The following is a 22064-nucleotide window of genomic DNA, read 5'->3' on the forward strand; positions in this document are numbered from 1 at the left end:
AAAATTAAGAAATACATATTCAGTTAAACAATTCAATCCACTGATTTCACCAAATCAAAATGAGAACAAGCACATCTCCGTTAGATGACAAGCAGCGTCAGCCTGAGAGAGAAGAGCATGGCTGACATTGAACTTCTTAATAAGTGCTAATAGTTTTTGAAGGTATAGCGTCTTTTATGTGATAATCCGGGCTGACCATGTTGGTGTTTGTGTTAATATTTGGTGTCCTCTCTGCTCGCTGGTTCTCCAGTTGCTCTGTGTATGCTGTAGGTATTTGAGTCGGTACCTCCTGTAATCCAATCAGCCTGTTGCTGTAATCAAATACTGTATGTCTGCAGGAGTCGAGGTTGGAGCTGCTCGTACTGCTGAGTGATGTGCTCAGCTGGACGATGAATGTCTCTCCACGAGCGAAATCAGTTCTATGAGCAGACAGTAAACACAAGTATATACTGGTGGTCAGTGATACAGTACTGGTTTTAACTGTCTCTCTAAAAGAATTCTGGTTCGAGCCAGAGTTCATCTGTGACTGAATCATGTCAACACACATGTTATTCACATGTTATTCACATGTTGTTCACATGTTGTTTACATGTTCTTCACATGTTCTTCATGTTGGTCACAACAACCTCCCAATGTGGACATATCAAAGACATTTGAAACGTTAGCAACACTATTAGTTGTATTGCTTGAATAATAGAGCCCTTCTGTGCGATATGTTATTATGTTATTATTAGATTACTTGATGCATCATTGTTAAGCATCACTCAACTAGTTTTATATACCGATCAGGGTCATGACATATATCTTGGTGGTCATGACATTAGAGAAATATAAATTTTCAGAAAATGAAAACACTCAAGTAAAGTACAAATACCTCAAAATTGTATTTAAGTACACACAGCACTTAATAAAATGTACTTTCACCACTATAACACCGCTGTGGTGTTAAGTTTGTTGAGTTAATATATATGTTCTATAACACAGAGTAAGGATTTGTTAATGTGTGTGATCATACATCATGAAATAAGATTACAGCTACTTTTACACCACTGTTAAAATTGTTGAGGAATACATTAATAATTACACTTAAAATGTCCTTGTATCTCCTTATGATCTCCTTTCCTATCATATCATATTATTTTGTGTACAAACAGACAACATTGTCTGCATGTTTTTGTTCATTGATTTTTTTTCTGTTTTTGAAAGTAAAGAATATTCACACGGTCTCCTCTGTGGAGCTTCACTTGGGACAGTTACGTCTGTTTCCTCTGTCACATTTTCCAAGTCAAGGCGGGTTTTTCTAACCAGCGATCTTCCATTCACAAGTTCCCTTCTCAAACATTTGAGCTGTCCACACCCCTCAAAAGAATAACATGGCACTGCCTTAGCTATCCGATTTAGCTGTGAATGGAACGGGAAACTGCAATATAATATCACGAAAATACTGAGACTGTTTCCTTGACTTGTTCCGTCCCGATGAGATGTCACGTCCCCGCGCCAAGGACGGCAGGATTTAAGACTCATTTCCAGCCGGTTTTCAACATGGACGCACTGACTGACCTTGACCAAAAGCTCTTTACATCTGAGTCTTATCCATGACAAAAATTGACCACAGCAGAGTATGATGTATTTAAACAATAGCCAAGGTATATTCAAACTTTGCCAGAAAGACATGTATAGCTTTTGATCTACATATTGTATCACTGCTTTTGGAAGCTTTAGGGGTTTTTGGTCCATTGGCCCTGAAGATAAATATGTTCATGTTTCGTCAAAGTCAAGTCAAAACCTTCTTGTCTTTTTTGTCAGTTCCTAAAAAGTTGAAACTCCAGGTATGCAAGATTTTCATCCATCAGTAGCCCTAAAGTGAAAAAAGTTGAAATGGTTCGTTAACACAAAATGCAGGAACAATATAATTTAAGTCTAAAATGTCTGGAGTTATGGCTCAAGGAGAGGAAGTGCAGCTGTTGCATCATGTTACTTTTTTCCACTCTCCACCTCCCTCTGGCAGCTGAGGGAAACCAGCGAGAATAGAACTGCTGCAATTAAGGCCAAATTTGCCTTTCAACAACCCACTCTGCATGTTGGAAGACTGACCCCTCCACGTCTTCTTCCTCCTCCAACACTGCCGAGTGGGTGGGAAGCATCCCAGTCTATTCTCAGTGCTCCTTCCATAACGCAGCACATCTCAAAGAATACAGCACTCTCAAAGAAAGAAATTAGACTTTCATTTGGCGCTCAAGATATCTTCCTGAAAGTTAAATGCATGAAAGGGAAGAACGGTTTATTCTGTTAAATGCCACTGTGATGGGATTTGATGCCAGTTTTATATCTCACACACCCACTCTTTAGCTCTTTAGCTGATAGGTCGTAATTAAATGAAACCAGATCTGAGTAACATTATGCTTGGATAGACGTACCACCAACACACAGGCACAGTGATATTCTACTTATATTTGCTCATTTTAAAGGACTTCTAAGCATATGCTTGGGTGCATGAGATCTCTTTTCCGATGTTCAAGGACACAGGGCAGGGAAATCAAGCAGGACTGCCAAGTCTTGTCTGTATCTATGACATGCCTGATTGGTTACATAAGAGGGAAATAAGAAACCTCTGACCCAAACCAGATACCGTGCCACCAAATCACAGCCATAAATCACATTCCTCTGTGTCTATCAAACACTTCCCTGCTGCAATTATTTGTTACGACTTGAAGTGCATTCAGCGGATGCTTATTGTAAAATAATCCCTGCATTTTGTGTCCGCCTACCATGAAGTAAAAAGAAAACTGTTGGCTTTGTGAGATATTTTTTATTGTGGTAATCAACAGGAGTTTTTTTTAATTTGTCTGTCAATTTATATATTGTTGTCACACACAACAAATTAAAACCCTTTGAGGAGAAAACAAAGTGCAACTCAGGGTCAAGATTGCTTTATATGCATTTAGTGGAAGACAAGAAGAGATCGTTCAATTCAGTTGTTATTTCAGTCCATCAAGCAAAGATAGTATCTCCAGTTTCTTGCTTTGATCGAAAAATGCATGTCATTAACTCTGTTTTTTAAAACAATGCATCATAACTTATTGTCTATTTCGCCAGAAACATCATAAAACCCAAAGTAATAATAATTTATTTACAATAGCTGTCTGACAAATGTACAAATTAGAGTTCTTCCGTCTTACTAAACCTGCTCTTGGTTGAAATGGCAGTAGAACCACCATTTGTTTTTCTGGAGCAAGCCCATTCTGATATTTTCAGCACAAGTCAGCAAGATATAAATACAAATGTGTTGGAATTCGCTGAAATGGCAGTCAGGTGTATAAATTAACTCACTTGGAGTTTTTGGTTTGAGAAATGCGGAGGGAAAACTAATTCATCTGGTGATACACATTCGGACCTAACATCTTTATTACTTGTTGTCCTATTCATATTTAAAAAAAAAGAAAGAGACTAATGCATCTGGCCAAAAGAGCACAGAAAAACAACATAAGCCATTATAGGCCATCAGTGGATTCAATACTCGAACCAAATTCAACTGATGTGCACTCACCAGGTGTGTCTGCAGCAACCACAGCTGTATTGTGTGATTGAATAAACACAACCCACAATTGGCTAAACCCCCAGACACCAATGTAAGGCATCGTAAAACAACAACCTGCAATGTATAAAGGTAATTGACTCAATGTTGTCGTATAAGACACGTCATACGATCTTGAGTGAGGAGTCAGCAGGCAGTCGATGGCAGTTTCAACTGGCAACAAAAGGTGTTTTGGGAAAGTGTGATTCACCACAACCACGAGAGGTCCTTGAGCATGCAGCCATAACTGGCCACCCAAAATATTATGCAGCTTGCTGCAGCAGAATGCGAGATCAGCCGTTTGGTAAAAATTGACCAAAGAGTTTGCAGGGTATGGTTTGATTCGTTTAAACTGATTTCAAGGCATTTTCATTATTCTGACATCAGAGTAAGGGATTAGTTTTTTGTGATTAAAAAATATGTTAATGTCAGAAACATGTCCCATGGACATTCAAAACATTCAAGGTTTTTAATAGTTTGGCTTCATATAGACTTTCAAGAACTTGAAGATGTAATCTCAGTACTGTATTTTCTACGTCAGGGTGGATTTAGCCTTTTATCTTAATATAGATCACTGATGTGATGCAATACTCCACTCTGTCTCCCACGAGTTATGCATGTGATAGACACTTTTGTGGAGGCACTCAAAATTATGTGTCAAGTATTTGATTACCAATATGTGAGAGGGTTACAGTTGGATTCTAATGTTCTTGCTGTATGTTCATGTACATTACAGAAAGGGCTGAACATCGAGGGGCTCGTTATTTGTCTTTGGTTGATTCTAATCTTCTTCTTTTTTTTTTTAGATTAAAACAGGTCGCGATGATGGCGTTGAGAAAAGGTCTCATCTGTAAAATATAGTTAGTGTACAGATGTGTTTTTATTTCCCTTTAGAATAAATATCACAACTGAGAATAATTTACCATTTGCAAAAATCTGCAATTGTGCAAACATAGCTTAGCAACAGTAACTAGGCTCATTCTTCAAATGTTCTGCATTTAAAGACTGTTGAGGGTGGTGGTTATGTTTCACCCTCTCCAAAACCAAAAACACAAGAACAAGTTTGTAAAGAATAAATTAACCCGTGTGTTTGTCTTCTCTAAACTGAGCTGCAAACGTTAGCATGTCTTGATAGCTTTACCAACAACAGCATCCTAACCCTGTGTTCTTGTTATAAACTAACACTGTAAGACATTGGCCAGGGCTAGCCATTCAAAGTACAATGAGGGGAGATGGACTTTGTTTTACTTTTTAACTTTAAATGGAAAAAAATCAGTTCAGCCCCCAAATTTCAGCCCCCCCAAATTTGAGGGTGTAGTTTCAAGGAGTATAACATCAGTAGGAGATTTTAACATATTGACCCATGGAATTAAACGTTGATTATCTGACCTGAGGAAAAACATTGCTGAGAACATAAGACCCTGTGAAATATCTCCTTAATGTGTCATCTAAAAAGGATATTGAGCTGGGAATCATGGGATCCTGGGAGCATTGATGCACTCCCGTCCTGTCTTGCTGTTTATTGGATTTGGATTAGTTTACTCTCTTGTAATCCCAGCCAACATTAGCCTTCCTGAGATAGTGTTAGTCCTGATCATAAAAACCTTTTATTCTGTTATGTTAAACTGGAGACAAACAGTAGTCTACTATTTGGAAAAAAGAAAAATAAAACAAATCTAATCTCTGTCTTGCCTGTAGTATGGAACCTAAATAGGCTTACGTTAGAATGACATAATAATAAGTACATTTCTTACTTCCTTGTCATAGTTCAGACTGACCATCGGCAATACAAAAACAATTCTTTATTTCCAAATATTCTACATGGATCATCAACTGGTTAGGATGATAACTTTGTTACCTGGGACCTGTTAGCTTTAGCCTCTTTATGATATCATGATGTAGCCACAAGTGCATATTTAAGATTCTTTTATTTAAAAACAGTCAGCTTCAAAAATTAAAGAGTTAGCTGAGAGATGGCTTTTGCAACCAATGTATGAAGCTAATGTTAGCTTAATAAGCTAGTAACCTTTAGCAAATGACAGTGAAATAAAATTGACGTTTGTCTACTAGAAATGATAAACCTGCTTTTTTCTACTACTGCCTGAAATCAAGGACCCATTGTTTTGCAAAATAGAAAATGTTTCTGCCAAGCTGTTGAGAAAGAAATCTACTCCATGCTCAGGTCAAATGTTTCCCTCTGGTTGAAATGTAAAGACAGAGATAATAGTTTTCCTTTTAATAAATGACGTATGATCACCATCAAGTGTGTGTTTCCCTTTCTGTGATGGAAATATTTAAAACTATACTTTGTCATGTGTTATAGTTACATGCAGTCCATGTATGTATGCCAACTAACCAAGTCATCCATTGACATGTAGAATGTAGAATAGTCAGTGTTATTGTTCATATAAGTTATATCATAAACACCTCTGTTTTACCAAATTAATCTGGAGAAATATTCCGAAGGTTTAGTTTTCTAAACACAATCTGCAAAGTGTCACTGTCACTCTACACTCAGTTGCACATTTTATATTTGAGAACTGTGAACAGCACCTACAGATAGTCTCACTAAAACTATCAAACATTTATCAAAATATTCATACAAAACTATGTTATTGCCATGCACTTTACAACTAGGATCATCTGCAAGTTGAAACATGACTCAATAACCATCCCAGGGAAGCCAGAGTTAATCCAATGAGAAATGTGATGAGTTTCATCCTTGCTTGTCTGTTGGAGATCAGTACTGCTGTTTCTCCACCTGTACAGGTATCCTCATGTCAGTAGCATGACAGTCATAGGTCTCTTCACACGCTTGCATTGCTCTGCATCTAAAAGCAAATAAAACCAGCAACAGCCAAAGGTTAAATCTCAGATTCTATACGGGAGGGCCGTTGATCACCTCCCTGCTCACTCACTAGCTCCGATGAAGACTTCCTGTTTTCCTCTTTCTCCACATCTACCTCGTCCTCCTCGTCCCTGCTGAGTAAGGCCAGCTCGTTCTCATAGCAGAAAGAGTTGGCGCCAGATGTTGGGAATTTTCTCTCCTCCATGTCCTTGGCACTATACCTGGGGGTGGCTGGTACTTCGAATGTTTTGTGAAAGTAGGCGTAATCTATCCTGTACTGGCTTCTCTCCTCAAAGATGACGGGCTCAAAGCGGTGACCCCACAGGATCTCTGAGGACAGGTAAGAGCTGCGTGCCTGCGTCGTCATGGCTGTGGCCTCCACCATACCTTCAAGTATAATTACTATCTCAAAGTCAGATGTTGCGAGATCTTGTTTACTGATGCCAAACAGTGGACTTTCTTCATCAATCTCATGTATGACAGTGAGGGGTGCAACCAGAAACAGGCGGTCTGTGCCTTTGTCATAGCCTACGTTCATGTCAAGCTGATCCATGGGGATGTATTCACCTTCCTCTGTGAAACGGGGCTTGACCAGCTGGGCTCGCACATGACCTTCCACAATGTGGCTCTTCCTTAGATTAGCAACCCTAAACATGAGGCACAGCTTCCCATCACGCAAAGCAATGACTGCGTTGTGGCTGAACAGTAGAGTCTCTGCGCGCTTTTTGGGCCTCGCCATCTTGGCCATGATGGCACCAATCATGAAGGCGTCGATGATGCAGCCCATGATGGACTGAAAGACCACCATGAAGACAGCAACCGGGCATTCCTCCGTCACACAGCGAGCACCATACCCAATGGTTGTCTGGGTCTCAACTGAGAACAGGAAAGCGGCCACGAAGGTGTTGACCTGTGTGACACAAGGAACAAAACTGTCATCCCCTTCGGGATGTTCCATGTCACCGTGTAGGATGCCGATGACCCAGAACGCCAAGCCGAATGTTAGCCAGGACGTCACAAACACCAGGCTGAAGAGCAGGAACATGTATCGCCAGCGGACGTCCACACATGTTGTGAAAATGTCAGATATATATCGCTGTGACTTCTCATCCATGTTTGAGAAATGGATGTTGCATTGGCCAGCCTTGCTGACAAACCGGCTGTGGTATTTCCGTCTTGTGTGAATCTTGCCATTGCCAAAGCTGCCCACAACAGGCATGGTACTTAGTCTTAGGCCTTCTTCTTCACAGGACACGAAGCTGTGGTGGTGGGCCCTTCCTACACTCATGCCTCGCTGGGGCACAGCCAGTGGGGCTTCACACTATCAGCCCGGCTCATACAAAACTGACCAGGCTCACAGGAAGTGGACAGCTCCGCCCAGAACAGGGTCAGTGTCGACTGGAAATGAGAGGTGAGGCACAAAGTTTCCTGTAAAGGAAGGACAGGTGAAATTAGTATGCAACATTATCTATTATCTGTCCACAATGTTATTTTGTATGCAGTGTATGGATATCACCTGAAAAGTGTAAAATGAATGCATTTGCCTCTGTTTAAACAGAAAATAAGATAATCATACACTAATGTTGGAAATAGTACATTAACAATGTGTTGCTGCTATTGGCCTCAGCAGAAACATCACATATTGAATACACTGGACAAAGCCAATGAACATGATGTACATGGCCACTGAAATTCCCCAGTAAGTAGCTTCAATGGGAAGAAAAACTGCACAGTTCAAGAATATCACACATTCTCTATTTCTTTGTTCCAGCACTTTATGACTACATCTGACTACTACTATTTGTTGAGGACAGACCTTTGCTGCGTATGGAATCCAGACTTCCCTGAGTATTCACTCACTGTCGTCACAAACTGTTACAAGATCTGGTTTCTAAAAATAGCTGCTGATTGCCAAAGCTTGTTGTATTTTCACTTAATCATTTTTAACTGTTGATTTAGTAACAACTCTTTTGATTGTTCAAATGTCATTGATGATGAATGTAGTTTACAATTATCTGTGTTTTGAAGCCGTTTAAACAGTTGTTTGTGCTGTACAGTTCAGGAAAAACATGGAAATTATTATAAATAGATTTTCAAACACAACCACGTTTCATTTGTAATGTATCCTTCCAGACATTTGATGTTCCGTTCTTCCTCTCTTTGCCCCCTGCTCTATTTGAAATACTCTGGTGTATACAATACATGTTTTTCTGATCAACAAGGTACAGAAATAGCCAGCTAATCCAATGCCCTGCCATTTTATCTGACGTATATTCTGTTTCCTCCAGCTGGCACAACTATTAGAGGCACTAGAGTACTGTGATGAGGCTGTGTCATTCCCCTGTGGGGCTGAACTGGAAAATAATATGGGCTGAAAAAGACGGGGCAGAAAATTGGGTATCCTAGAAGAGACGGCCTCAGATACAAATGGTTTGATGGTAGGAATCAATATGGAATCACTTCAGACATATCAATGGAAAGATATTTTTTTAAAAGGGGGACTTTATCCCGATCAGTCCTAACTAAAGCCTTCAGCACATCCAGCTTGTACTGGATTTGATGTCCTACAAAGAAAATTGTAACATAAGCACACAAGTTGTAGTTCAAGTTCAAGTATATTATCACTTGTACCGAGAAATGCTTGTGCTTGGCTCTCTCATCCTTTGTGTACATATAAGTTATAATGCACCAAAAACAAAGTGCGGCGCCATCTTGAACACACATTTCATCACAGATTGGACCAACAGACAAATGCCATCCCTATATTTATCACATACATGCATTAGAAACTAGACATGATTCAGTTCAATTAGTTGTTGAAATTGATGTCACTTGCTTAGTTGATGTTCAGCTGCCCTGATTCATTATTATAAGAGATTTAATTCACAGACACTCACTGATGTAATTTCCCTCATTTCAAGGCATAAAATAAGACACTGTCACACCATCACACTGCAGACTCCAAGGACCCAGAACGAGACGACACTCAGCTCAGAAAACATGGTGGAGATGATTGTTTTTTGTTTTGTCTCTTTAAGAGACAAGATGCAGTCAAATATAAAATAGCTTTAAGAACGTGCAGTTATAAAGCAACTGGGGTTTCATCTTTAATAAAACTTCCAAATGGGGTCACAAAGTGTTTCCCCAAAAATGGATATTTGGCTATGGATAGATAGACAGTGACACCCTGGACATACAACAAAACAGCTATGTAAAAGTTGAGATATCTTTCAAACACTCAGCCAGAATTAATTAAGAATTGTTAAGTACAGACTCCAGACGATTGATAAAAAAACAAACTCACATTTTGTGCGGATTCGAATGCTCTGGTTGCTAAGAAGCAACGGTTATTAATATCTAATATTCTGTGCGACTGCTCGTCAGCTCTCTGAGGAGCCACACTCTGCCTGCTGGGCTGTGATCTCAACGCTGGAGCAGAGATGAGTCTACTTCTCTGCTGACGTGTGTCACAGTAGAGACTGAAGATCTATTTGAACAATGAGAGACAGTCCACAGGTCTCTCATTGAGAAAAGATGTTGACTAAAGTATTATATTCAAAATCTAAAATTACAAGCAGCTTACCTTGTGTGCAAGGTTTTTGAATAATTGTTGATTTCCGACTTTCCTTTTCTTCTAGATGTCCCAGTCTTTTAGCCAAACTGCTGCATGTTTCTCCTCAGGCTTCCTTTTTACAGCTCTTCTCGTCTGTTACGGGTAGAACCACTCTATCCTCGTGGGGCTAAAAAGTAAATAGTCACAGAGTACCATCATGTCTGTGCCTCCTGTTTTTAACGCGTCTCTTTCTCCACTCAAAAAACAAAGCATTACAATCACTCCTACGGTCAAGTCCTCCAAAGTTACTGCTCGATTTATATCCAGTTGATCAGAAACAGACAAGAAATGACAAAATCGCTCAGTTGAAGCACTGAAGTCATAATTTTGCCCCTCAAAATAGCACAACAACTTGACCTCAGCTATCCCAAACTATATGTCTCTAGGGCTCACATGACCTGCAGGGTCCAGTCCAATCAAAAAATCAATCCCTCATATCTTATTTTAGAGTCATGGGCAGTCGACAATCACACACTTGGTTGGTATATCTGCTATGTGATCTTGTTCTGCTGCAGATCCCACTCTGTATCCCACATCCAGTGAACTATTGCTCACTGCTCAGCTCTTGTCCTCCCCCTCCCTTTCACGGTGTCACTGTAGATACTTGGCATTTGGAGACTACATGCTCTTCCCCTACCAAGTGTTGCACCAGCGCTGGTCAGCGATGTTCAGAGTTGAAAGAACCAACTGTTTTTTTTTGTTTACGAGAGAGACCAGAAATGACTAGAACATATACAATTGTTAAACTACAGTAGTTTCTCTGGGTTTGATTAGGTTAAGTTGTCTTGTTGTATTTTGTGACAGCATTGATTTTAATGGATGTATAAAGTGGTGTTTCTTTAGAGCCTCTCTTTCTTTCAGAAAAGCCAGAAAAAAATGTGTAATGTATGTAATTTTAATATTGTCTTTATTTTCTAACTTAAACCAAACTGATCAGAGTGGGTGGTGTGGTCTCAATTTTGACTGATTCAGAAAGCAGAGCAGCTCCTGTTGAACACGCTGGACTTTAAAAAAGCCCATGTAGGCAGTTCCTTGTTGAACATCACTCATTTGTCTCATGTGTGTGTGTGTGTGTGTGCATGCCTGTATGAAGGAGGAAATCAGTGAATAACTTGTGTATCACAAGGCCAATAAGAAGTTGTTTCCTTAATTATAGTTGTAAAACAAGACTATGAGTCAGCCACAGTAGTAGCTGTGTGAGACTGTACTTACAAATAGTAGATACCATGCTAGCACCTCTGCTATTTGTTACTTAGCACTAAACTCAAAGTACAGCGAGGCTCATGGGAATTCCAACAGTTTGGCAGGTATTATATTTAACGACGGGACCAGTTGGAAAGTCAGGATCTCCAAAAGGCATTAGAATACATCTAATGGTCTGGGGACCATGAATATCTCTACCAAACGTCGGTCTGTAGTTGCACAAGAGGAAAAGTCAGGGGATCATCAAAGTAATTAGGGTTCATCTTCTGGGCACCATGAATAGCAGTGCCAAATCTTGTGGCAATCCATCCATTAGTTGAAAGACCGTAGTCTAAAAAACTAAATTGTGGACCTCATGGCGGTGCTTGAGGAAAAGTCACAAGATCTGTAGTATTCATCCTCTGGGGAACATGAATGTATTAATTTCATGGACATGTGAATATACTGAGATATTTCAGTATGAAGCAAAGTGGTGGACTGATAGGTGACATTGCCATAGAGCCATGGCAGAACTAGTATGACTTTAGAAATGTGTCAATATTAGAGTGGGAGTTATCTCACTCTGGGGCAGGGCATAGGGCAGACACACTTACATTGTCACACAATACTTCTGTGAAACCACAAATATTTTCCAAACACCCAAGATTAATAGAAATCTGCTTTGTGCAAGCCACAACATGCAGGTTTTAAACAACCCACCGCCACACTGCTCTGCCCGTGAGTTTGTAATTATTTCATAGGACAGAAACAGAACCAGTAGTTCCAGTGCTGACCTGACCCAGATTCACTACAGGCCATCGCAGGCTAGAGAGAGTGGAAGGTTTGTGTGACACTGCAACATGACCGCCTCCAAGGAAGCCATGGTAGTCTGAGTATCAGTTTTCCAAGTTGAATGGGAAATAATATTTGACCTTTGTGAGTGTTAGTGCTGTTGGATCTGTGATCACTTAGTAAGACCAGTGTAATTCCGTATCTTTCCAGGAGGACAAGCATACACATTTACATCGAGAGAGCAGAATTTTCACACTCTTATCTTTATAATAGTAATAATAAATAATAAACAGTAATAGTAATAATAACACCTTTATTTTGTATAGCGCTTTAAAAGGTACTCAAAGGCACTTTACATGGTAAAAACAGAAACAGTAAAAGCAATAAAACAATAAAAAAACATGACATTATAACAGTTAAAGACAATAATATGACATAACTATGCATCACAGATTAAATAGGTGAGTTTTGAGTGCAGTTTTTAAAAAGGGGGTGAGGTAGAATGTTGTGTTGGGGGAGAGTTCCAGAGGAAGTGGCAGCAAAATTGTCTGTTTATGGTCATATTTACTTTTTGTTATGACAGCAGTAACTCACACAGTTTAGCAGACATTCATATGTATATGTATGCAGAAAATGTATTGAATATAAGATTTGACAGGTTATAATTGTAGTTAAATTACCTTAAAATACAAGTTGCTTTGGGCGTGTGCTCCTGTGTCACATACTATGTCACTGTTATGATATCAGGCCTGTGAATGGGTAATGGGTTCAGATACGAGATAGCAGACGAGATGGGGATGTGAAGTGTGCTATAGGGACAGACCTCATACCGAGCGAGTTATTTAAAGGCCGCCTCACTGCGGCATCACAAAGTGGGCCAGACTCAGGACACAAGCTGCAGTTTGATAACCTTTCAGATAATCAGCACAAACTCTCCTGCTTCCTACCGAGTGTTATGTCATGTTGTGGTCATCCCTGTGTGATACAGAAGACACAGGATGTTTACTTAAAGCTCAGATAGACATGAGTGTAACGGGTTCTGGCAGGACACTCAGGTTTAGGAGTAGGCAGGTACTCCAATTATACAACTGTGTAACCGTCTGTTAGTTCAGTCTCAGCAGCACTCCTGCTGCTCATGCTCACTTTCTGCAGCTCCTGCTCGTTGTTCTATAGCTATATGCAGCATCTATAGCTGTAAGATTTGGTATGTAATTACTGTTGTGAATAAAATGAATCACATAGTTAACCATCCATCTGCTGTCGGTGCTGTCACATTAGGTTACAGTTGCCCTATAAGTTTCTTTTTTCAACTTCAGAAAAAAAGGTGCTTTCTGTTCACCTGTGGAATAGAGCTATCTCTATTGCAATAACCAAAGCAGTGATCGCGAGGAAGAGAGAGATAAAACACAAAAGATGGAGATATACTGTAGAGAGTCTGAGTGATATTCATGTCTCTGTTGGCAGCCAACATCGACAAAAACAACATGAGTGGGGAAGAGAGGCGTAACAGAAAGAAATGCTGCACATACACAAGACACAGGACTTTGTTTAGGGAGCTGTTCACTAACCTCACTGCTCCACTTACGGTGTCTTCTCCAGACCAGCCTAATCAACGACCTGCCTCATCCTATTAAAGTGCTCTCACCTTGTGATAAACACAGGGAGACCATGTAGGCAAAAAGGACACAAGGTTGAATTGCAGGTCCCTCTCACTGTGACGCGACTTCTGCATTCAATCCAAAAACTTTGATTAAACCTTTCTGTTATTATTCTACCTCATACGAGTGGATAAGGAAGTTTCTTTTTCCTCACATAACATAAAGGTTATTTGAAAAGTTTATGGAAAGTTTAATGTCAAGGTCTGGTCCTAAAAAATCTAAAATGAGTGCCTATATTAATAATTTCATATTGGATTATTGAAAGATGATAGAAATATAACTCACGTCCGTTTTTCCACCAACAAAACTTTGCTTGTTTGTTTCTGACACATTTTACTTCCAGCACATACAGGAGTCGACTGTAATAAAGTGCTTCCCCAAATACCAATCAGCCTCATCGTCCTCCATACCGAGGCTGGCGTTGCCAAACTGATGTAGGTGCCAAATTTATATTTGCCTCAGGTGAACAACGTAGGATCTATCCATTGTCATGGAAACACTGATAAAATTGAGTTGCATGTAGGTCACACGCCTCTGGACCTGATTTCGTAACACCAAATCAAATTGGGGAAAAACAAGTCCATGCAGCTCTTTCCTCTTCACACCAATTTTCAAACACAGACCGGTGTCACATGTGAGAGGAAAAATAAGCAGAGATGTGATCCCGTCAGCTGCAATGTAAATGCCACTGAAGTGTATCATTGGGGAAGCAGGCTGTGCTCGCTGATCAGAGCCACCTCTGTGTTCTGGTTGCAGTAATTGATCTTTGCATTAATAAATGGGGCACTTATTTTTACATCCTGAGCAGGTGCACCTGTGTGCTGGTGTGTCTGTATCAGCCGCTGATCAGTCATTAGGACCGGGAGCGTTTGTGGGGCAGCTCGACTCTGAACAAACCCTGCAGGTGCACCCACACACACACACACACACACACACACACACACACACACACACACACAAACACACACACACACACACGTACATACACTACTAGACGCACAAACAAATGCAGAAACAAACTGAGAGAAGTTTATATTTGAGATATATATGAGAATCATTTTTAAATTCTGTTTAAGATGTTGTAATCACAGTAGATGTCAAGGCGATAATGAAGGAGTTTAAAATAAAATGAATGGCAGTACATTAGAATAAAGCCATAAAACTATTTATGAAAATTAATCTGCTGATTTTATTGTATTTGTATTGAATAGTGGTTATGTCTACAAATAGTCATCACATATCTTTAGAGCCCAAGGAGACATCAAAAACCCCAAAGATTGACTTCAGGATTAATCAATTATTAGAATAGTTTCCAATTAATGTTCTGCTGATTGAATCAATTAATGAACACATTTTTTCAGCTCTAGTCCAGCTTTTTCAGGAGCGTTCAACCACAGAACTTATATAATTCATCAGTAGATGAAAGATTCAGAGCTAGCAAACCTATTTCTGAAGACAAGAGTTTCATGCTCATAATTATTTTCTTTTATCAGCGATACACTTTGAATCTACTGTGAACTCCACTTGCAGGTTCCAGGTTTGTTTTACGATGAAAAATCTTACCCTGCTGTGGGACTAATAAATTATCTTATCAAATAAAATAAAAAAAACATGTTGATTTTCAGGAAACAAGTGCAGAAATGGTGCTTATGTCATTTAAAATGTCACAGGAAGCCAACTCCATCCATGATGGATAACATTAAGGAACAGCTTTGCTCTTTCAAAGTGTTGGCTCACATGACGGAAGTTTCACACGCAGGAGTCACAAGTAAGGAAAGAAGAGTGTTGGGTTTTAATGAGGTGCGATGTTCCTCTTTAGGAATATGACTCCAAGGAACTAATTAAGGGTTCTGCAAGGACACTGGGAGCTAGGACTTATACTTTTACACAGAAATCAGACCTTTGGAGATGTAGACATGTATTGTTACATTTTGTGTTTCCATAGAAAAAAGCCTGATCGGATAAAGTAAGAAAAAATACTCGTAAAAGCTCTCCATTTTCAATTCTAGATAGGTTACTCATATTAAGTTTTAGAGGTTAACTGAGGCAACCTGTAACATATCTCTGAGTAATGTGTAATGTTTGGGATCTCTATTAAAACCAGGGACCCCTCTGACTCTGACCCTGCTGAAGTGTGTTATCATCACTTGCAGGCTCTGCGCAGACTCGATGCTCCATTTAATGTGGTACTGTACTGTACTGTACTGTATGTGTAGTCCCTCGAGACAGAGCGGACATCAGTGTTTTCCTGAACTAGCCTCTTCATTTGCTGCTGGGCTCCTGAGAGCTCAGGTTCATTCTGTGTCACACTGTCGCTGCCTGTTGACAAAAGCAGAGCTGCACAGTGAGAGACCTCTTGGTTCAGGTTTTTTTTGTTTGTTGACCGACAGACTCATGACACTGCAGTTAGTATGTTCCTACCAACTCTGCTATATCAACACGTGTAATGTCCTGTGAGTGTACACCAGCACTTTGTCCTCAAACTAACTAACTTTAGGTTTTATTTTTAGTAGTTTCACATCCAAAAGTATCAGGAGATTGTTAATCTCATATTTTTATCTTGCTTAACTTAACATGTCTTTTTATGGGCATGAATAAATAGATGTAACCAAGTGTTTATTTCATGTATTGTGTATATTTGTATGTTTCTGTGAGGGATATGTACTGTCTGTGGAAACAAATCTCCCTCTAGGACAATAAAAACGATCTATCTTCACAGCATACTGATTATTTGTTACTTCCAACACTATTTACTCTCACAATCAGATACTGTCAGAGAGAAACGGAGAAACATAAACAATGTGCTTTGGTTATCAGGAAAATACTTTATTGTCTGAATTTATATAACAATGTTGCCAGAATACAAAATATTCACACATCAAGCTTAATGTGTTCAGATACTGATATCAAAGATAGCAACCTTCCGAAAATGATTGACCTTTTTGCAGCTCAAATATTTCTAGTAATAAAACGGCTACATGTGAGCAGAACAGATTTTAAAACAGGAACTGACATCACCTCTGTTTCAGAAGTGGTCTTTGCTGGCAGGGTACATGTTGTATTATGCTACATCTAGTGGTACAATATGTTAATCACAGTTTTTATATAACGGATGCCACACACAGTAATTCTAATAAAAACACAGATAGTGTTTATAAGTTACACAGTGCAATGCATTGATGTCCAAAATATAAACATCATGTCTTTGTGATTACTGTCTTATATTATATAGTAATCTTTTAAAAATGTTCATCTAGAAAAATCAGTGTTTGTTGCTCCCTCTAGTGGTATTCTGATGCTCCTTTCTCTTTCTCCCTCTCTCACACACAAATACGTATTTTGCACATATCACATCAACAACAAATCAACATTCTACACGGTAAAAAAGTAACATAATATACCACCTACACATATTGTGTAACAACAACAGTTACACATAATAGACAGAGATACATCCTCTGTGTTCAAACTGCACTGACCAAACAGCAGTTTTACTCTGAAACACAGATTCCACCTGCTCATCTTGTTTTGATCAGAATGACTCAAACAACTTCATTCTTTCTTGGACAGAAAGGCCGTCTTTTAAACTCTGCAAGCCAAACACACACACACACAAAAAATGAAAAATCAGAGTCAAAAGAGTGTGAAAGTTCTTAATCTGTTATTACGATTGAATCACTTTACTGTGATGTGGAGGTGTAAAATGGTTCATACGAAAGGAACATTTTGCATTTATCAATCAGCAATGATGCAGCAACAAATGTTACCTTTGATCTCACTCCTCTGATCTGACGTGTGAGGGTTGATTTCACTGTTTTCTTCAGAAAAGCAGCATTACTTGTTTTTGTCACAGTGTCCTCTGAGAAAACAAGAGGGTACGAGGGACATAAAGGGAGTAGTTCTACATTTTGGAGAATGCACTTGTTGCCTTTCTTGAAGAGAGCTAGATTAGGAGATTAATAGAAATGCAGTTTTTGAATTGTGTTGCCTTTGGGCAGGTGAACTGTTTCCCCTTGTTTCCAGTTTTTATGCTCAGCTACTCGGCTGCTGACTTAATATTTACTGCACAAATGTGAAAGTGGAATCAATCTTCTCATCTAACGCTTAGCAAGAACGCGAACAAGCTCATTTCTCAGGTTTGAATGTGTGTGTGAGCAGAAATCTCATAAGTTATCATAACATTCTGTAATGTACACTAAGTAAAAAGTGTCTTACCGACGGTCCGTCCTGAAGCGTGTCTGCTTGGAGACCAAGTGGCGGACTTAACATCTTCCAATAGTTTGTTGACATCATGATGGGATTCATCCTGGCTGTTATAGAGGGCCTTGAGCTTGTTCTCGGCGTATATTTTGTCCTGTTACACACCCACACACACAGACACACACAGACACACACAGTCAATTTTTAGTTTTTTAGTTATACACAGTTGCTCTTTTCATATAAATAACAATTATTTTATCCGACCGTCAGGGCACAGAAATAACACATTTGAATTAGTAGCTTTACAATTGCATCCTTGTACATAACTCATTTTTATACTTGTATGCAGCTGCCTTCATCATGTTACCTGTATCATTTTGTATTAAAAGGCCTCAGTCTTTAGGAAAATATTAAGTGAAACGATTTGATATAGACCTTTGTGTCTGAAATAAAGTACATTTAATTTATATTAATCCACTAATTTCAGTAAATACAAAATGCATCATGTTTTTCGAGTTTGAATGCAAAAGCAATTCTCTAAAGAATACTTTTGCAATATAATGTTGTACTCTCGAAAGACTACAAGATCAGAAGTTTAAAGAGGTTTCAGTACCATTCGAGCAATCTTCAACTCTTCCTGGAGAGAACAAGCTTCCTGTCTGAGAAACTGCATTTCTGCCTCCCTCGCCCGCAGAATCACCTGTAACATAAGTTCATCAACACATGTTGTGTGTTATGATAAAGGGGGACAGGATTTTAAATGCAAACATGCACTTCATCATTAAACTGAATCTTTTCCAGCACGCTTACGTATATGTATATACAATATAACCTCAAATTGGATTCAACACAGATAAAATTAAAGGCAGAACAGAAACTCAAACTACGGGTCAATTTAGCTGAAAAACACAAATATATATACAAACCATTTAGACCATCACAAACACTTACCTCCATCTCATAGAAGTCGTTTATTGGAGGGGCACCATGTGACTGGTTCTCATTTCGTGAGAAATGTAGCTGAGACATTTCATCTGTCTCCCTCTTGAAGGGACAACAAGGGACAGAGGGAGAAGGTGATGCATTTTATAGATGGTTTTATAAATACACACACTGTCTACATGTGGGTATGTTAATTGAATACAAATGAAGAATGCTCAGCTACCTTTGCGAAAAGAAAATGTTTGTACCTGCATATGTTTGAGCTCCTGGTTTTCCTTTTGGTAATGCATCAAGGACTGTCTCTCATCTTGTAGGTCCTGGCTCAGCTGAGAGTTTTCCAGGCATTTCTGAGTGTGCTGAACCGACAACACCTCGAGCTCCTTATGCATCAACCGGATCTCCTTCCTGCAGCGGCAAAGCAGAAGCACAAATGATGCGACAAAAACTGTACAGGGAAGAAGCAATTGGTCAAAACACTATTAATAGCACATTAAAAAGCTATTATGAGGAATTGGGGGAAAAAAGCTCCCAAACAGAAATGGTGAGACTACAAGAAGCACAACTGGAAAAAATGGGAAACATGGACATGATGGAAAAACTGTGATTGTATTTCCCAAATAGTTTGATCTTGCAAATCTCTTGCCAATAAAGAGTTATATAACAGGTACATGTCCTTGTACATGGAATCAATGTAACTCCTACCAGTCTGAGTAAAATAGGACATCAGTGCCAATTTAAACAAGAGGTCACTCTAACTCCGGATTTACTCCGATATGATTAGATGCTGTGTCCATGTCACTCCCCAAGTATCAGCCCCATTGACAGATCTGCCACACCGGCTGCCAATTCAGAGCTCGTTAGTCCGTCCTCAAATGCGTGAGACGGAGATGACGCTGCCAATGCTTTTTCTATATTAAGTTATTGACACTGACTGGAACTGGAAAGTGGAGTAACTCCTATGTATTTATGTGTTTATACATAAAAGTGCAATACGAGTGCATATTTTAGCATTTGTTAGTATGTTCTTGTGGAACTCCACCTGGGGTAAATGTATTTTATCTGCTAGCTATTAAAGTGTCATTATTTATTCATGAATTATCATTATTCTGTGAACTTAAGTGGAAGAGAAAAAATTAATACAAAATAAAGAAACCAGTAGTCGCTCACTCATATTCGATGTGCAGTTGTGTGGTGTCAGCGTTCTCCTTCATGTGCTGTGACTGTCGGCTTTTCTCCAGCTCCTGTTTATGAGCTCTCCTCATCGCTACAATGGCTGGAGAAAGATATGAAAACTTGCATGATTCTTCACCATTGTTAAGTTAGACTAAGTTCATTTCTTTGCAGTTTCCACATTATTACAGGAATTTCCTTTATTCAAGGTTATTTGTCATTTATCAATCAATGTTAACACTTTTACAACATTCCCCATCACATTAAACTAAATAAAAAGAGTGAAATTGGCCTACAGTGCTTTTTTGTGTAGGACTTCTTGCTGAAAGACGTTTACCTGCCATTGTGGCAGCCGTCTCTTCCTTTAGCAGCTTGTCTCTCTCCTTCAGAAGTGTCGCCACCTCCGTCCGATGCTGCTGCTGTAGATCACCCATCAGCTGCCTGTGCATTTGCTCCATAGCAGCGAATTCTTGATCACAGGATGCCTATATTGAAATTTAGAACAAGTTCTCTATTTAAAATCAGTGATTACTTACTACTTACATTTATTAAAGAGAAATAAGGTCTTTGTTACCTCATGTTTTTCAAGATCTTTCTGATAAGCCTCTCTCGTGGCTGCTGCATCATCTGCCAGCATCATTTTTCTCTCCATCACAGTCTGGTCTGTTAGGGGGGAGGTACTTTCGGAGTATGTTCTGGTCTGTTTCTCTTTGGAAGACTTGGTGTAATAACCATGCACGTGTTTCATCTCCTCTTCGTGGATCTGTTGCAGTTCCCTTATCTTCTCTTGGAACTCGGTTTCCATTGTTTTCATCCGTTCCTCATGGTAACCGTTGATCTTCCGTATATCTTCCAGGAGTCTCTGGTTCCCAGTCTCTACAGATATTATCTTTTGCTCTGCACGCTCTAGTTCTCCTCTTAATACCATGTTGTCCCCCTGAAGCTGACATAAGGTGTGATTAAAAGTCACCTGCTCATCTTTCAATGTGATATCCTGCTCTTTGCACAAAGCTTGCAGTTTGTCCTGTAACACCACACTTTGCTGCTGCTCTAAATCCGAGTGCAGCCTGTCTGACAGATAAATTAACTTTGCCTGCTCCTGCATCCAATTTAAGTCAGCTGCTGAAGCATTTTCCCAGTTATCATCCACACTGCACTCTACTGCATTGCCATCAGAAACCTCCCGGCAGAGTTGGTGTAAGAAATTAGCCCTTCTCTGCAGCCGAGATACAAGTCTCTCCAACCACTCTGGTTCTTTCTCTGCTTCTACCTTTTGAACATCAGATTCATCCTTTTCAACTGGTTTAGCAGCTCCTTCTGAATCTTTATCCTCTCCCTGCACTTGCTCCTCATAAAGAGCCAACTCTGGGGGATTGATATCTGCCAGACTCCTTTGAAGCTCCACTTCTTGATTATTTACTCTCACGCTCTCATGTTGCTGCTGAAATTTTAAGGCAGCATAAATGAGCTCCGCTTCAGCACAGACTCCACTGATGGCCCTCTCTAAACATCCACTGTTGTCACATTCTGCTCTCCCAGTATGGGTCCTTTTTACTGTTTTTAAAGCCATTCTTTGCGCGATTATGCTTTTGTACTTGTGTGCCAAATCCCCCCCATCCTCTCTTGGTGGTAAGGATTGTTGCACAATGCCATGTTGACTCTGAAGGACAGACACCATTTTTTCTACAACAAATAGTTCCCTCAATAAACACTTGCCAACACTTTCCACGTCACCCTCCGAGGGTAACGTACTAGTGGGTTTAGTTTTAGCACTAATGTTGCTCTCAGCTAATGTCTCATCATTGAGGACCTTGCCCTCTCCTTTGCCGGCGTTGTGTGATTCATGCTGTTGTTTCTCTGCAACTTGCTCTCCTTGCTGAAGGCAAGCAGCAACGGTGGCTAGTTGTTTCTCAAAGTCTGTAATATTAATAGGAGTGGCCCGGAGCCTCCCTCTGCAGGCATGTATGATGTTCAGTGCGAGCTGAAACCTACCAACCAGCATCCTGCAGCGGTTTTCTGTCTCCTGGGCGAAGCGCTGGCTCTGCTTGGCCTGACTGTGAAGAAGCAGACTGAGGTGCTGAGCAC

The 22064-nt window shown here is 39.7% G+C and overlaps 1 protein-coding gene across 3 annotated transcripts; it reads right to left on the minus strand.

Annotated features, from left to right (window-relative positions):
• Positions 1–5356: 5356 nt before the first annotated feature.
• Positions 5357–10536, minus strand: kcnj12b (potassium inwardly rectifying channel subfamily J member 12b). Of its 3 annotated transcripts, XM_079176969.1 has the most exons (3): positions 10006–10536; positions 6493–7850; positions 5357–6405 (listed from the first exon to the last, which is right to left on the minus strand). In XM_079176969.1, the coding sequence occupies exons 2-3, from the start codon at positions 7708–7710 to the stop codon at positions 6382–6384; spliced, it is 1242 nt and encodes a 413-aa protein (XP_079033095.1). In that variant the 5' UTR covers positions 7711–7850; positions 10006–10536; the 3' UTR covers positions 5357–6381. The 3 variants fall into 3 exon arrangements, with proteins under 3 accessions (XP_079033095.1, XP_079033093.1, XP_079033094.1); XM_079176967.1 differs by having other exon boundaries at positions 5357–7850; XM_079176968.1 differs by lacking the exon at positions 10006–10536 and adding an exon at positions 9727–9800 and having other exon boundaries at positions 5357–7850.
• Positions 10537–22064: the final 11528 nt, after the last annotated feature.

Source organism: Pholis gunnellus, assembly GCF_910591455.1.
Source record: "Pholis gunnellus genome assembly, chromosome: 17".
Classification (NCBI taxonomy): Eukaryota; Metazoa; Chordata; class Actinopteri; order Perciformes; family Pholidae; genus Pholis; species Pholis gunnellus.